The following is a 17,633-nucleotide window of genomic DNA, read 5'->3' as shown; positions in this document are numbered from 1 at the left end:
GAAGACCAGCAGGACATTAGCTATTTTGGGAAAGGCAACATAAGCGAAAGACATGGCCACTCATTCTTGTGGCTATTCTAGCAGCATTACATGTGATTTTCCCCGCCCTGGGATTATAAACCCAGGCTGTGACAGACCTTGATCTTTTCCATATGTAATTCCCTCTATGGCTAAACACTGAATGGGGCTCATTAAATGTTAAAAGAATGTCCTGCCTTGTCTTTATACAGGGCACAGAGGTGATAGCCAATACATAATAACCTCCTTGTAAATCATGCATCCAACGAAGTCAGCCTCACCTCTCGTCCTGCTAGCTTTCATCCTGCTTTATAGCAAGGCAATCATATTGACTGTGTCTGCTGCAAAGAAAAGGTATCATGACTGGGCAAACGCAGAATTTGTTTCTAGGTCAGGGTTGAAGTAAATCAGTTGGAACAGTGTATTAGATCAGAATTGATGAGCTTGAAGTCTGGAAGGTCCCTGTAACTCACAGCAGAGCACTGGCAGAGCAGCATGGCAAATTCATATTGCTCCCCTGAGCACAGCACTTCACCACGGTGGAAGGAGATAATTAATTTCCTAATTCTTGCATTCCCCTCAGCCTCCGTAAACAACCACCTATAACGCCACACTCCCTGAGCAGTGTATCCCCCTCCAAAGCATCCAGGGGTAATTTTCACTGATGTCAACAGGCATCGTGTGCAGTTAGGTGGTACAGTACCAGAGGAATAGGAACCTTAAAAACAGAGAGATGAGAACTGACCTCCCACATTGGATTGTTCTCATGTGAAGCCATAGATGAAGGGAGAGCTCTGGCTGAGCTCAGAGCTGGCATGAAAGATAGTTAAAAACTGACCCACATCCCTCTTCTCAAACCTGTTGCCTTGGGCTTCTAGCCCATCCTGTTTTGTTCTTAATAAGACTCCTTTGATTTCTCACTGCTGCATATCAGGAGCAACTGTTTGGTGAGTGTAGGGGGGTGCCCTTTAATTAACAAGCCACGCTAGCTAAAAGCACCCGAGTGTCATGTATCAGCATCCCCACGCTGAAAAATGGCGGCAGAGTGCTTTGAACTAAAGTTTGTCAAATGAGCTTAGATAAAGCGCCCCACTGCCATTTTCAGTTTGGGGATGCTGATACATGTGACGCTGCTGTAGTGCATTATTTTCTGTGCTCCAGCAGACTTGATTAATCTTGATTAATCAAATCTGCTGCAACGCATTGGATTTACAGCATGTTGGGGCAGCCTCCACGCACATGTATAGGAGCCCAATAAGCCTACAGCTGCTTCTGCTCAGTGTGACAGATTTCCCAAACCCTTAAAGACTCAACTCTCCTGGCCTGGGCCCCCTTTGCCTGTCAACTGGTATTTGCACCCATGCCAAGCTGTTGTACATAGGTGTAAATGGTTACCATTCTTCTCTGGCAGTATTTTACTTCTACTTTGGGTGAGGGTGAGTGTTTGAATAAGAGGCTAGGCAGTGGAGAAGAATGTGGGTGTAGTGTATGAGGCCATAGGAGGCCACTACGTGGGAAAAGCTTGGTGCACTGTGTCTGCCCCTAACCACTTATTTCATTTGTGTGCATCATTCTCCCTTTCTTTCCACTCTGTGGAAACAGTGATGTGCCAGGTGCACAGAATAAGCATAGCAAGCTCCACTTCTTTAGATATGAAGAGAGGTGCACGCATGCCCATGAAAAATAATGCTCCTCCTAGCTTTGCTCAGAGTGGGTTGCCCTACACTTGACCAACTATAACTGTTTAGCTCTGGAAGGACAAGTGCTTCTAAAGGACAAAAGCTAATATCTCTAACATTGCCAACCAAAGAAACGCAACCCTACCCAGCGAGAGCGAAACCGGACTATCTTGCAAAAACACAGTGAGCAAACAAAGTTGCTCAGTGGAAACCATCTGATAAGAGCAGCTGCATTTCTGGTAGCTCAGTCAGGAGGACTTCAGCATTTCCATAAGCTCCAGAGTTTCATCGGGGCTATCTGAGCTCCTGGGCAAGAAACAGACACCATGTCGACAACAGTCTGCCAAGTGATGGGCTTTGTCGTCTCATCGTTGGGTTTTGCGGGGTGCATTGCAGCCACTGGGATGGATATGTGGAGCACACAGGACTTGTATGACAACCCAGTCACGGCAGTGTTCCAGTATCAGGGACTCTGGAGGAGCTGTGTGAGGCAGAGCTCAGGTTTTACAGAGTGCCGACCTTATTTCACCATTCTGGGGCTACCAGGTAGGGGCAAAAGATGGACCAAGCTTAATCCCTGGAGCTTTCTGAAATGGAACCTATTTTTCATTGAATTAATCAAATTCACTTGTATTGAATATTTTAAAGAGCATTGCAAGCCAAAAAAGAAAAAAAAAATCTTTCAAGAAATGCTTGGATGCTTATCTTGCTGGGATTCTTTGACCCTAGCTGAGTTTCTGCCCCTGGGGGCAGGGGGCTGGACCCGATGATCTTACAAGGTCCCTTCTAACCCTAATGTCTATGAAATCTATGAAATCTCTGAGCTACTCAACATTTGAGTATAACACGACATGAATATTTTTGTCACCATAAATAGTAACTTTACATGCTACATGAAGTGTATTTCTCTGATACCTAAATTAGCTTCACAGGTTCAGCTCCTCAGTCACTATAAACCATCACATATCCCCATTGATTTAAATAGCTTTTTGAATTTAAACATACATGAAATGGTGAAAAGGAGTTGCTTGATTATTTTGTTTAAATTTTTCCAGCTTGATTAATTATTCATATAAATTGTTTCTGCAGAAAGGAATAGAAACATTTTTTTCCGTAAAGAAAAGGTGACCCCAAGCATTTTCCTGTTGAGAAATTTGGTTCTGAATTCTCTGCATAGAGAAATTGGATGCACGGGGGATTTTGATTGGCTTTTGTCACAAACGGACAGTTTACTAGACAGTTTTCTTGCCTCCTTTTGCTGTTATTCATTTGTTTGTTTTTCTTTTCTTTCTAAATTATAAAGAGGCTTAGACTGATGGATGCTCTTCAAAGCATCTCGGCTAAAGCTGAGTTTATGCATTCAGGACAATGGCAGGGAAGTGCTAGTTAAAGCAGCACATGATCCTAAAGGCAGTTCAGACTGATAGGAAAAACTCCCATTCATTTCCATGTACTTTTGATAAGATTTTTAGCCTGATTTGGTTACTGCCTTATTTACCTGGGTGCTTGATTCACCTCTTTTGTAGTTATTTATTCCCATTCAAAGTGAACACAAATTTGATGTCAGTTCTCACTGGGCAGCCTTTTACAGCCACTTTAGACAAGTTGAATGATGGTGCAAGGAGCCAGGCAGTAAAAAAAACTAGGTTTGGTGTTCAGATCAAAACCAGGAATGTCGGAGTCAAGGTGCATTTCCTAGTTGATAAACCACTTGGTAAATAAGTATCCACCTTTTTAAACTAAAAAAACCTCTTCTGCCTTGGTGCATCTCAATAATTTACAAAGCACTGGCATACATGGAGCCTAAAACTGATATAAACATTTATTGGCATTATCAAACTGATATTCCAGTGCCTTTACAGAGTGATTTTTTTTTTTTTTTTTTTTGCCAAAAAGCATCAAAGTAAAGAAAAATGATTTACACATCTTGATTTGGTAACATTTTTCACCTTGCACTCTTTCTGCATAATGTGTAAAATGGTTGTATGAAGTGCGGGGCATCGGGCAGCTGTGGCTATTGACTTGCGTAAAGGAAAAAATAGCTCCTGATTTTGTGAGCTCTTTTCTGTATGTGGTTGACTGACTTGCTTCATTACCAGGAAGTCACCGGTGACTGTAGTGTTGAAGACAAACCTGTTTGCTTATGTTTGAGTTCTTTGATAAAATCCCACATATATCTTGGGAGATATGATTTAATAAATGCATTCACATTAACCTTGCATTATGATTGTAGACAAGTTGTTTGGTTTGAGGGAAAAATAACATTTCAAACTAGCTACTTTGCCATAGCTTTTATTTTTGTAAACGTATCAAAAAATGCCACATGTGACTGATTGATTGTAGTTTAAAAGAGCAATATCATTTTCCTTAGCACTGGTGAACCTCAGTTTTGACTGGAGTGATTTATCACTAGCAAGAACCAGTTTTTTTTAAACATAATTATTTAAGTAAAAATGTAATACAGAATTTTACTTCCCAATCACACACAAAGCTTACACTGCAGGATGTTGATGTCCTATTGGTGTTATTTCTCCCAGCACATTTCCATGTGCTTGAGAAATAAATGGAAATGTAAAGAAGGAATGACTCGGTTTTTATTTGGTTATTTTTTTAGACATACGCTAATGTTTTTTCACTGTTTTCCACAGACTGTAATTGTTAGAGGGGTTACATTTTCACATCTGTAGTGATAACAAAAATATGAGTGCTGCTAATTTTGATCAAGCAATATTATTTTTTTTCCAAAGACCACTCAGCACATACTATTTGTACCAACTCCGAGAGAAAAGAAATATTCATTTCAATGTAGCATTAAAAAGTGCAGCAATGAAGCACTATACAAATGATCATAGACCGACTAAGACTTCTTAGCCAATCAGCTTGCATTGATTGAGCATTCTGGCCATTAGGTCACCATGTCTGATGTAGTTTCATTGTTAATGAAACGATTCCATTGCATCAGAAATGATGCTTTTATTGTTCCTGCACCAAAAGTTGTGAACATTTATTGCTTGGTTTTAAAATATTGGAATAACAATTACAGTTTTCTGGGTGTCTTACATCGCAGGCCAAATTCTCAAAGTGAGTCATTGCAATTGTATGAATATGTTTCCCCGTGCCTAATCTGTGCTCACGGTTCCCTGATTTTTGCGTGCAAATCCTATAGGCAGATGACCAGTCAGAGAACTGTTTCATCATGTGCATACACATATCAAGGCTATGCATACTTCAGGTCTCTATAATAAAGTATATAACTTTCCTGTGCTTAAATGAAAAAAAAATATAGCTATATACTGCTAAGTAGGGCTGTGAGAGGTTTCGGACAGAGCTTCGGAACCAGAGAAGCTTCGGACACTTTGGCATCCAAAGCAGCATGTCTGGATCAAAGCGCTGGCTTCGTTAGGCTTTCTGAAGCAGTTCAGAGCTTCTGAAGCACTTTGGAAAAGCTTCGGAGCGGCCTCGGAGATCCGCCCATAGGGTATAATGGGGAATCAATGAAACATCTATAACTTTGTTGGTTTTTTGTCTGATTTGGATGAAACTTATAGGGCTGGCAGCCTCTGCTGAGATCATGAAGTCTGCTAATTTTCAAGAAGGTCAGTACAGGGGTTTAGGGGGAACTGTACCCCAAATTCCTGAAAGCAAAACTCATGTCACGTGTATGTGTTATAACACAAGGGGGTGAAAACTGTAGGGGTGGTGGCTCTTGCTGAGGCCACAAAGCCTGCCAAGTGTCAAAAAGATTGGTGCAGGGGTTTGGGGGGGAACTGCACCCCAAGCAGCAGACAAGCAAAACTGGTGCCATGGGTGACACTGCATGTGTCAAGGTGCAGCGGGGTGACAGCTGCAGAGATGGCTGTCCCTGCCTTGGCCACGACGCCTGCCAGCTGTCAAGGAGATCGGTGCAGGGGGGTTCTGGGGCCTGCACCCCTAGCTGCTGACAGGCAAAACTCATGCGATGGGTGCTTGTGTAACTGAGTGTCTGTCTTGGGGGTGGAAGACACTACTGCAGGCCTGGCTGCTAAGCTACTGTGTTACCAGTTACCAATCAATCATGATCCACTCAGGGACCAGCTCAATACACAGTACCTAGCTAATGTAGCCAGTTAATTGCCATCAATTAGCACCTACAAAAGCAGAGACTAAGGAGAGGAAATAATCAATACAGACAATCAACTGCCCCAAGACAGAGACAGTCAGTTGCACAAGCACCCATGTCACGAGTTTTGTCCATCAGCAGCTAGGGGTGCAGGGCCCCAGAACCCCCCTGCACGATCTCCTTGACAGCTGGCAGGCTTCGTGGCCACAGCAGGGGCTAGCAGGCCTGCAGCTGTCACTCTGCTGCACCTTAACACACAGTGTCACCCCGCATCTTGAGGCACAGTTGCCCCCAAACCCCTGCACTGATCTCCTTGAAACTTGGCAGACTTTTTGGGCTCACCAGGAGCTACCATCCTTGCTGTTTTGACACCCCTGTGTTGTAACACATACACGTGATATGAGTTTTGCTTTCAAGAATTTGGGGTACAGTTCCCCCGCAAACCCTGCACCGATCTTCTGGAAACTTGGCAGCCTTCATGCTCTGAGCAGGGGCTACCACCCCTGCAAGCTTTATCCAAATAAGACAAAAAACAACAATATAGATATTTAATTGATTCCCCATTATACCCTATGGCTGGATCTCCGAGGCGGCTCCAAAGCTTCGGAGCCACTTTGGCCGGATCGAAGCAGAAACCTGGTCCAGAGCTCCAGGTTGGATCGTGGCCATCCAAAGCAGCTGGATCCGAAGCCAGATCAGATTGCTGCTGACTTGCACAGGCCTACTGCTAAGTGCTTCTAATGCCAGCCAATAAACTAACCTTTATTCTCTTTTTGAATAAAACTAAAATCCTCCTACCCATTCTAACTACCAAGAGGGATCATTGCCCTGCATAAAGAAGTTTCATTAAAATGGCTTCTGATTGGTGCCGACTTTCACTGAATTTGACAGTTCTTCCTTTTCATACATGTATTCTCCATGCTTTCCCCACCCCAAGAAACGATGCCTGTAGACATTAATATGAATACAATCTCATATCAGCTGAGAGATCATGGTCAGTGTTGCCTCTTGCCAATGTGAATTTGTAGAAACAGACTCATATCCTTTGCTGATATAAACAAGTGCAGCTCCATTGAAGTCACATGATGATGACCACCTGGAGATCTGTCCCATTGTATATTCTTTACTGCCTTCTGTTTTAAAATCTAAAGGTATCAAGTTTCCCCCAAAGGCACAGCCTGGAGTTGGGTATGGCACAGAGATGACCTGCCCCAGGGGAAGTACTAGCAGTGTTACCATCCTGCTAGAGCTCTTTGAGTCACAAGGATGGTGCATTCTTCCAAGGAAGGTGGCATGTGCTATCTAAACATGGGTGAGCCCAGCTAGCTGGCATGGAGATGGGGAGGTACAGCCTTCAGAAAGTCTAAGTGTTGTTACTAGACACTCTTTGCAATCAGGTAAATGCAAGGGCTCCATTTGTGCCTAGTTCTTTGCCTAGGATAAAAGGGAATGAGCTAATTAGTTTGCTTTCTTTCTCTCACCTTCTGCATTCAACTGGACTAGTAAAGATTGAGACTAGAGAGTTTTGAAAGAGGCAGGATCATTGTTGTCTCCTGACATCCTCACACCACTGCAGGACACATACAAAGCAGGAAGAAAGTACTGGTTTATCTGTCCTAAAGTTTGCTGGTGTGGACTTAAAGAACCCTGAAGGATTCAAGGGATGCTTTAGATTGCACCCATTCCCTGTAAGCCCTTATAGGAAGTTTGCAAGAAAGAAAATATTTCCCTTGAGGGAAAAGCACATCATTATCCTAGAGCGAACCAGAGCTGAACATTTGATTCTGTACCGGCCCTCCCATGCATTGCTGGATTGGGAATTACTCAAAAAGTGCCACATGCCTTAGGGTGGTGCCTTATGGCATCCATTACACATGTTCTCACTGAAACCAAAGCAGTTGAAATGAAACTTCGGTGTTTGTAAGGAAGAGTGAGGAAAGGAAAATCCTGAATTTCTTCTCTTTGCTTCCTGTGGCTCTGCCCTAAAGGCCTGGTGAACACCCCTTGGGCCTGATAACACTTATCGGTTGGTCTTTTGCTTTTTGATGAATAATAATGAAAAAGCACCTCTGCACCAGTGACTGGGAGCCTGAGCGCCTGGCTTATTAACACTTGTTATCAACTGATAAAGGCATGCTGAACAATTGGCATGAGTCAGAAAGGCAGCAGTCATGGACTGGGATTGGCAACAGTATCCAGTCCCATTAAAAGGTAATGGTATCCCAGCAGCTTCAGGAGTTCTGGTCTTGGTTATGTTACATTGGACGCCTCTTTGAGCACTATGCATGAAGATGGGTCTCTGCACCAATTTAGCAGTGTGGCTCTGTCCAAGCATAAAGTAACCCACCTAACCACAAGGAGAGCTGATATTTAGTGGCATGGTTCCACAGTTGCTGTTTCCCCCATATGGCCTAACTTTAATAGGTGGGACACAGGTGGCAAAATGGCAAAGATTTCCCATTAACCCCTGAAAAAACAGTTATTTTTCTTAGCTAGCAGGTTCTGGATTGTGGGGCCTTCTGTAGATGGTGTTAAGCATGAAAAGAGTAATTAAATAAAAATAGGTCTTTTCAAAACATGTATTTATGTACAGTGCATACACATATACACACAACAAACCCTCCCCTTTGGAAACTAGCTTTGAAAATCCCACAACAAATCTGACCCTTTGGTGATTAGCACTGAAAATAATGTCCTCTGCACGAGGGATCCTCTCTCTGCATGAAGTGCACTCCTGGCCCTCTCACAATACACCACCTTCTTTCCAGTCAGCTCACAATGGGCTGCATTCAGCAAACATCTTTTCAGCAGTTTGCACCACAACCAGTAATAGCTGGCTAGGCACAGCATATGAGAAGAGAACAGCCAGGGAACAGCAATTCTCCAGCCATTCCCATCGCTCCTCTGGCTCATTCTCCAGGTGGTGTGGCATCTGGCTGTCCAAACTATGCCAGTTAAGGTCTTTTACACACCGAAGGCCGGATTCTATCCCATTAAGTCATGTAAGGACTTGGGCACCTAAGTGTGATTCTATGTCAGACTGCTCAAGTTCCTGAGAAGTCATGTTACACATACTTTTGTCAGACAGCATCATCTGATCTGTACGCCTGAGTCAGAAAAAGAAAGAACCTTTCTATTTGTTTTTTCAGGGACTCATGGGGTGCACCTACACATTCATTAATGCACCATAGTTACTGCATACTGCAAACATACTTGCATAATCAAGTCTTAAATCAATGTACTATAACTGACATAAGGCTCTTTAGTAACATTAAATGTGTAGTAGCCTAATAATACTGTACAGTAGCATATTAGCATAGTAGCATGGGTTTTGCCTGGCACACTACTGCACAGTGTTATTAGGCTTGTGTAGATGCACCCAGAGTGAAATAAAATAATCTACTTTATGCAACCAGTAGGTGCAATAGAATCTGGAAACAAGCAGATTCTTAACTTGGGACTCTAAGGCAGTTTCCAGCTCCATGGGATGAAAGGGGAGAGAATCTCATTCTCTTGGTTACTTTTGAGCACAAATATTTATGCCAAGAACAGCACTAGTCCCAACAGTGATATGGGCAAAGCCCAGTCAGCTGGAATTCTTGTGGAAAAACCAAAAGGGGATTGGGTGTGCCACCATCCAATCAGAAACATCTCTTTACAAACAGGTTTGTATCTACCTACTCCTGTTAGTTGACCATCTCTAGTATTCTGCTACCATCCTGTCTCTGAAAAGTTCTTCAAATATGGTCTAAGCATTTGCACAGATATAGATGCCTATCTCTGCTTTATGGTTTGTTTCCTCAGCTGAAGCCAAATGTGGAGAAGAGTTCTTGTCTGGGGTGCTTCTCAGCCTGCATAGAGCTTCTAAAGGGCACTTTGAATATTTGTTACATGACTTACAAGCCTTTTCTCTTTGCTATGCACCCATTAGCACACTTACTTGTCATAAATAATACTCAGCAGTGCCAAGAATTGCTACCAATCAAGCCTGTCCATCTCACTACCTGCTGGTTTAAAAAAAAATCCAAAAGCTTGCATTAACCAGACAATTCTTTATGTAAAAAACTGAAACAATATTGAAATCTCATTAGGAGGAAGCTGGTTTTCTCTATAGGATACCATAATTGGCTATAATAGACTCGGGATCTAAATCTTCCTGCCTGATGCTTGTCTGTAAATGCTTGTTTCTGCCCTATCAAAACATATTCTGCCACTGCTTGAATCCAAAGCCTTTTCATTTTTGTTCTACATCATATGTTTTATGGCAGCAGGGGAATGTCATGAATGCCATTTCATGCTAGTTAACCTCCTCTAGAATAAACTTGGATGGATGGGTGGGTGGGTGGAACATCCCATGGTTTCCATTGCTGCTGTTTTTTAATGACATTTTAATCTGATTTTTTTTCAGTTATTGCATGTGCAGAGTAATTTTTAGATTTCTAAATGAATATAAAATTTAATTTAATTTCTAAACAAAAAATAAAACACCCAACCAAACCAAGCCCAGTTTATTACTATGGGAGAAACAAGCAAGGGTTCCTGGAAAGTCAGCATACTAGGTGGAAGATCTTTGTGGGCTCAAGGGGAACAGTTCATAAAGACTCAGATTTAATACCACTCTGACCTAACATGAAAAGGAAGTCTGTAGGACTGCTCAAGCAATGTTCTCTAAACATTTTCAGTCTCATCAAAGACGCACAACCTTGTAACCAGAAAATGTTTTCCCGTTTTCAAACATAGAAAACCTTAGAGTTTAAAACCAAAATATGTTCAGAATTTTGGTTGTTGAAAAGAAAAAAGGTAGTTTATCACAGAAATGCTTGAATGAAAATGAATGTTTTTGCCCTAAATCTTCATGTTTTTTGAACAGCCATTTGTCTTTAAGGAAAAAAAATGCTTTAATGGAGATATTTCAAACAGCTGCAACAGCCTCATTTCAGGTTTGGGCTTCTCTCTAAAATTACATTTAATTGGAAATAGCACTATCTTTTCCAACCAAGTCCTGTGTCACAGTGGTATGGGACAGACTGAATATAATATTCTGATCTATGTTATAGAAGAGACCTGTGGGACACCAAACAGTCTTGTTTGACTTTGCAGTCTGCAACTTTGCATAGTTCATTTTGCTTTTGTTGGTTTGTTTTGCAGCCATGTTTCAGGCAGTGAGGGCCCTCATGATTGTGGGCATTGTCCTGGGTGCCCTTGGCCTCCTGGTGTCCATTTTTGCCCTCAAGTGCATACGCATTGGGAATATGGAGGACTCTGCAAAAGCCAACATGACCCTGACCTCCGGCGTCATGTTTATTGTGGCTGGTAAGTGCGTGCCCATAGTGGCATACAAATATATAAAACCCAACTATTCACAGAATCCAATTCCATGAATTCATGAGCCCAGTCATTGACCAAGACCTTGTTGTGCCAGTCATTACACAAACATGTTGTCCCTTTTCCAAAGTGTGCCCTCTGCCAGCTCTCAGAGGGTACAGATACATTATGGTAGCAAGGTACTCAGTCCTGCCACCAAGGAAATGAGCTCCAACCTTTCATTCATGCCGTACGTAGTTTGATCCGCCCCCCTGCCACATGGGACAGAAGCTGTCTAACTTCTGTCTATCCCAAGAATAATGACTGGAAGTCAAGGGCTAGAACCCAGCATCATCTCCTTTTCAGGGAAGTCCCTACCTCCCTGAGCTACACTCCCTGTGACTTGCTTTTCTCCTGGCCCCATGTATCTTCCCCCTCTTGGCTGCCCTATTGTCTAGCTTCAAGAGGAAGTCTGGAGAGCGGTCTGGGAAATGTCTAGCCCTTGACTAAGGCAGTTGTGTGGACCAGACAGTTCTATTTTTCCACAGGTGAAAATAAAATCAAATATTTGCCCAAGTGCCTGTTTTGGCATTTGTCGCACCTAACATGTGAGGATGAAATAGGATTTGGCTCTTTGTTACTTTAAATTCTCAAAAAAGCTGTGCTGATTCCTCAGTCTCCATCCCAGCAAACTGTTATAACCCGTTGTACTCTTGTCCTTGTCTGTGCCACAGTGTGCACCAGTCCACTGTTGTCTTTCTGCACCTAAAAAACCCTATCATCTCTATTAGAGATGTTTGAAAATTAAAGCTCTTGACTCCGGAGTGCAACATGCAGTAATTTGCATGCAGATGTAAATATACTGTGACTGATTCCCCCTTGCCTTATTATATAAGCTCTGCAAAGCAAATGCAAGCAGAATGGCAGGTGGTATTTTTGCATGTATTTTTCAAAGATGTAAACGGCTTAGCAAGGTGTGAGACAGCAGGGAGTCTGACTCCATTTGAGCGGGCTCGAGTCCCAGTCCAATCTTCTCTCTGTTCTCAGGTCTGTGTGCAGTCGTTGGAGTGTCTGTGTTTGCCAATATGCTGGTGACAAACTTTTGGATGTCCACAGCTTCCATGTACCAAGGAATGATGCCATCGCTCCAGTCAAGGTGAGCAAATGTCCCCCTTCCTTGTGTTTGATGGGCATTCTGGTTTCAGAGCAGAAGGTGAGTTTTGGCTTGTCATAGCCATGGCTGCTCCAGGCAGAGCAAATATCTCATCTGTCTTTCCAGTTCAGTTCTGGCTGTAAGGCTGAGTAGATCTAGTGGACTGGATCCTTTGCTTTGTCTGAATGGTACAGCAGCACATCTTTGCTCTCCTTGACTTCACTCTATTCTGCAGCACATTATCAGACAGGGCTGATACAGTATGTAGGCACAGAGCTACCTAGCAGTGAGAACTCTCACCTGGCTGCAGGGAAAAGGGTAGGGTGCTGGAGTCACTGTGGTAGGTAGATACCACCAGATTATTTCCCTGTATGGCATGTGGTCTAAGGGATGGCAGTTTTCCTGTGACCATTTACACCTCATTTAAAGTCTACTGCAGCTAATGATTGTCTTTTTTCTTGGCTACAGTGGGCACTTGGAAAAAAATAAACCAAGCAATCTATGGGGTCTCTCTGCCTTTGAAGCCAACACAGGGCAGAGTAGGGGAAAAACACCCATCCCATGCAAAACATCAACTTGAATACAGACATTTTGATTTCCATTGGGTCACAGGGGAAAAAAAACTGACTGATTCCTTGTTTGAGACAGGTGGGCATGGCAAAATAATCCCTTTTTCCAGGAGAGATTTCAGTAGTTTTAATACATCTAAAAAGCAGAACTGTAGAGCCTTACTGCATCACTGCAGCAAGCTAATGATTCCTCCTTTTTGTTTGTAGGTACACCTTTGGCTCAGCCTTGTTTGTTGGCTGGGTAGCTGGGGGCCTGGCTTTTGTCGGAGGCATTATGATGTGCATTGCCTGCAGAGGACTCATGCCCAAAGAGACCCAGTAAGTGTTTCAGCTTTTCACCACAAAGCTTTGTTTTCTACACATGATCCTGAATTGTGACAGATGGTGGAACGTGACAGCTCTCTACCTTTGACGCCCTGGCAAGCACAGGATGCACAGAGTAAAGAGATCATGTAGAATGGTGCTTCTCAGCCTTTTTAGGTTCAGGGCACCCCTCTGTGACTCTTCTGAGTTTGGTGACATTGGCTGAGAACCACTGTTGTGCTGCCTCAGCTTACCTCCAGGGCTTCTCAACTGGGATGTTGCTGTTACCACCATGTAAACGGGTGCCCAGTGCACAACTAGAGCAGAAAGGGCTGCAGCATGAGCATGGGCTCCTGTCTGCATTAAGGTTACCTGTCAAGCCTAAAGCAAACAGGAGTGTCTGCTCTTGCCACAGCCTTTCCTAATCTGACCCTGCACTTGGAAAGAGGCATGTGGAACAGGTGGAACTGTCCTGAGCACCTGTTTCTGGGAGGAGCATGGTGAAACTGGACCAGGAAGGGCCAGGGCAAGAGCAGGCACTTCCACCTGGTTGCAGAAGTGGCACCAGCAGCTACACCCCTGAAAGGGTCTTGTGATACCTTGGGGTGCTGCGGCATCCTGATTGAAAATCACTGGTATAGAACCACGTACCATGAGAGCCATAGCTGTCTCCATATAGGACAATCAATCTGCAAAAGCTATCATGATGTGTGTGAACTCCAAAGAATATTTACTTACTTTTATGTTGCGTAAGCATATAGTAAGTAAGTATGTAACTCCATAGTTACCTGAGTCACACAGGAAAGTAGGGCTGGAATATGGACCTCATGAGGTCATCTGGTCCAGCCCCCTACTCAGGCAAGATCATCCCTGGCTAAACCATCCCATGCAATGACTCTCAATAATAAGCTGGTTGAGGTTTGTAACAGATGAAATCAGACAGACTACATCCAATTCATGATTCCTCATAACCCAGAAGTCCAAGCCACACATGGTACTATTTTGCTTCCCTGATAGAATGACTGATAGTTGTGGTATGAACCACCACATTTACAATTAAATATATAACTCATCCTTTGCAGAGTGTTAGTTAACTAAGTATGTTAAATAAACCGCAGTGCAATCTGGGGACTGTAGGGCAAGTCTTTAGCTAGTATAAGTTGTTTCCATTTGTGTAAATAGAAGATGAGAGAGATGTCAATTTATACCAGCTGGGATGCAGCCCCAGTGTCTTTGATTACATTTGCAGTCTGCAGTTCAAACCATCTGCTGAGCAGATATTACAGTATTTAAGGAAAAACTTTTTCAAAATTTTCAAATAATTTTTCAAATAAATTTTCTCCTTATGGTCTGATCTCAGCCAGGTTCTACAATGCTGCAAATAAAAAGAATGAGGACAGGGCTTAATGAGTTGCATCAAGTTTCTATCCAGCAGGAATAATATGCATAGCTGAACTTTTGAGGTGGTCCATTACTGATGTTTCACTGTATTGATCTCTTAGTTACAAAACTGTGTCCTACAATGCCTCCGGACGGAATATTTCCTACAAGACTGGGCCATATAAAGTTGGCTCTGGCTATGAACCTGAACCGAAAAATAAGAAAACTTCAACCTACGATGAAAATGCTCGAAGCGAAGATGGAAGGCGTTCTTACCCTTCAAAATATGACTATGTCTAGAAGTCTTTTTGGGGTGAAAGATACACTGTCTTTGTATAACATATATCAGTCTAGAAACAAAACAAAAAGAATGTGCAAGCTAGAGGCACTTGCCTGTTGGTTGGTATTTTCTTAATTTGTTCCCCTTGCTTGGAGGTGGTTTTGGACATCCTCCTTCTTCACTGGCTCTTAACGTGACCCTGAGTTGACTTTATACTAGTGTTCATGGCAAAGTGAGATTTGTAACAAATGAAGTGCATTTTTTACCTGCTGTCTTTGTGCATATTGCAAATGCAGCCTATGACAACCAAAGCTTTCATCCTCCCCCGCACCATTTTCTGCTTCTTTTAATAGACTTAAATTCATATTCAATAACAGAACACAGCTGGAGTTTGTGATTTCATGTCAATCCATCATGATCACATGTGTGTCTGGGACTAAAAGCTAAATAGCAGCAAGATTATAAAAGGCCTGAGCAAATCAGGAAACTCAGCCAGATTACTCTGTTGTTTTATTAAAAGAGGCAATTGCTTCCAAAACATTAAGTGGGTGATTTTAGAGCTCATACGTCAAAACAGCACACCACATCAGCACATTGCATCTCCCCATTCTAGTAAAATGTTATGCAAAATACAAGATGTCATGTCTGCCTTTTTAGAGCCCAGAAAACTTAATGGTCTCTCATAATAGTCTGAAAATGCCGTGATTCACTGAACATCTTTGCATCTTTGCAACCTACTTTTGCCATGACAGGTTAAAAAGAGAAAAGAAAAAACAGTTTCCTGTTGTATTATATGCTGTATGCATTAACCAAATCTCCACTCCCTTTCTTAACAGTGAGTATAGACAAATCCTATAACAACATACATCCTCTTGGTCAACACTTGTACTTAGATACATCTTTACCTTGTATTGAAGACTATACCATGATGCTGATGTGCTGTGATATTGCATTTGATTTATATTACTTAGCCATTTGTTGTAACCTGTGAAGCCAATGTGTATTTGTTCTGATCTCCTTGGGGAACATATATAATCCATTGTTATTCCTATGCATGATATTTACTGTAATAGCTGAAAACCTTTGTGCACAACTGGTATTCATGTGGATGTCACCTTTAACGAAGTCAGAAGAATTTCTCATTTAGAATTAATTAAAGTTACATTTGGATCAGGAATCCCAGGGAGCATTAGAAGTGTAACTTTCTTTACTGACATTAGGAGTCCCTTGCATTAATTCTTTCTGTACTAATTTGAATATTAACCCCTTAGGAGGATGCTGTTATCATATCAGCAAACAAATTGTAATACAGTTTTTTGTCAGTCAGAGAACACAGGAAAAGGAGATTGTTCAGTCTACAGTTGATGGGAAGCATTGCTGCCACTTTAATGAGTTTATTCCCAAAGGTAATTTGATGGGTCTCTGGAAATTGCCTTGGTCGGGGTTTCTTAGTAGAGGGAGGATCATGTTATTGTTGGGTTTTGATCGTGTGAAGCAAGGGGTCCCCAACTTTCACAGGCCCATGTGCAACAGTAGTGAGAGAGAAATGCTCTGGGGGCACCATCTTTGCACTCCCTGTTCTACCTCAGTGTTAACTGTTTTGTTTCCTCTGACTGGTAGCTTTGACATGCAAGCCACAGGCTGGGACCACTGAAAACAGCCTGTCCCACCAATATAATCACTTTAAGACATGCCAGTGATGGGTTTTTGCTCTTTCCTCACTAAGATTTGGAGTTCTGTGTACCCATGTGCTTGGGAACTCATTCTGGGAACACATGGATATATATGCCCCTGCCCCTCCTATTTTGAATGAATCAGAAATTGAGATAGGAATTTCCACTGTAAGTTTGATCAGGAAAATGTATAAAGGCCGTGACAACATCCTGGTTTAACCCACACTGGTTGTTTATCCATAAAACCCCTAGACACAGCATACCATAGCTACTGGTACTCGTACAGAATGAAGTCCATGCAATATTCTCCCCAACACAGTTACCCTACAGTGGACCCACATGGGAGGAGCTCCAAAGCAATGCGTGTTTCCACAATGGCTCCAGGTAGGATGGTCTGAAAGAGTTTGGAGGCAGACTAGGGATGGAGCCATGAGACTCCGATGGCTCAGAAACGGTGCACAGTGTCATGGCCATAAAGATGAAAGAAATGAAGTGTATCCCTATCCCCTGTATCAGCCTTAGTTTGCTGAACAGCACAATTAAGTCTATACAATGTGCACTCCCAACTCTATATGATCATTGGAACTAAATCCTAGTTGGCATAAATCAGCATAGTTCTGTTGAAGTTAGTGGTGATATGCTGATTTACAGCACTGGAAGAGTTGGCCCCTTATTTTTACAGGTCCTTGTAGTTACACAGATCTGAGACTTTTGCTTAATTTTTTTTTTTTTTTAGCAATGTTTTTGTTACTTTGAAGAACAGATTTTCATGCAATTTCCAATGCGTACTTTGCTTTTGTGTCTTTGTTTTGCATGCTGGAAATATCGTGCTCTGTCTTTTTTTATTGTTATTTGAATATTAAAAAAAGAAGTTTCTTTAAGATCCAACATTGTTTGTTTGTTCATTTTGCTTTTGTGTTGTCATTCTCTGGAATTAGGCAAACAATATCCAATACTTTCACTGCATTACTAGACTGATTTCAGCTTTGGGTTTTCTAATCTCTTATTGATGTGATGTGCAACTGTGGAAAAACAGGACCATTGGGCTCTTTTAAAAATGAGTAAGGGGGACTTTGAAAGGGTTCGCCTTGCTGAGTTTTCAGACAGGGTTTCCTGTTTGTTTTTTTTTAGGAAATGCAGTTCTCTACATGGAAGAATTATAGGTATTAATAATC

General features: G+C 42.3%; 1 protein-coding gene across 1 annotated transcript; it reads left to right on the top strand.

Annotated features, from left to right (window-relative positions):
* The first annotated feature begins 2,023 nt into the window (after positions 1-2,023).
* On the top strand, positions 2,024-17,265 carry CLDN18 (claudin 18). The gene is made up of 5 exons (XM_006270889.3): positions 2,024-2,243; positions 10,945-11,109; positions 12,148-12,256; positions 13,030-13,140; positions 14,628-17,265. The coding sequence occupies exons 1-5, from the start codon at positions 2,024-2,026 to the stop codon at positions 14,803-14,805; spliced, it is 783 nt and encodes a 260-aa protein (XP_006270951.1). The 3' UTR covers positions 14,806-17,265.
* Positions 17,266-17,633: the final 368 nt, after the last annotated feature.

The sequence above is a fragment of the Alligator mississippiensis genome, chromosome 7 (genome assembly GCF_030867095.1).
Source record: "Alligator mississippiensis isolate rAllMis1 chromosome 7, rAllMis1, whole genome shotgun sequence".
NCBI lineage: Eukaryota > Metazoa > Chordata > Crocodylia > Alligatoridae > Alligator > Alligator mississippiensis.
This window is presented reverse-complemented; position numbering and strand designations above follow the sequence as displayed.

Bases quoted from the DNA above. Each gene is read 5' to 3' on its own strand.
- CLDN18 (XM_006270889.3), top strand. From the start codon at position 2,024: ATGTCGACAACAGTCTGCCAAGTGATGGGCTTTGTCGTCTCATCGTTG. The intron at 2,244-10,944 runs GTAGGGGCAAAA...TTTGTTTTGCAG, and splicing joins CACCATTCTGGGGCTACCAG to CCATGTTTCAGGCAGTGAGG. The intron at 12,257-13,029 runs GTGAGCAAATGT...TTTTGTTTGTAG, and splicing joins ATGCCATCGCTCCAGTCAAG to GTACACCTTTGGCTCAGCCT.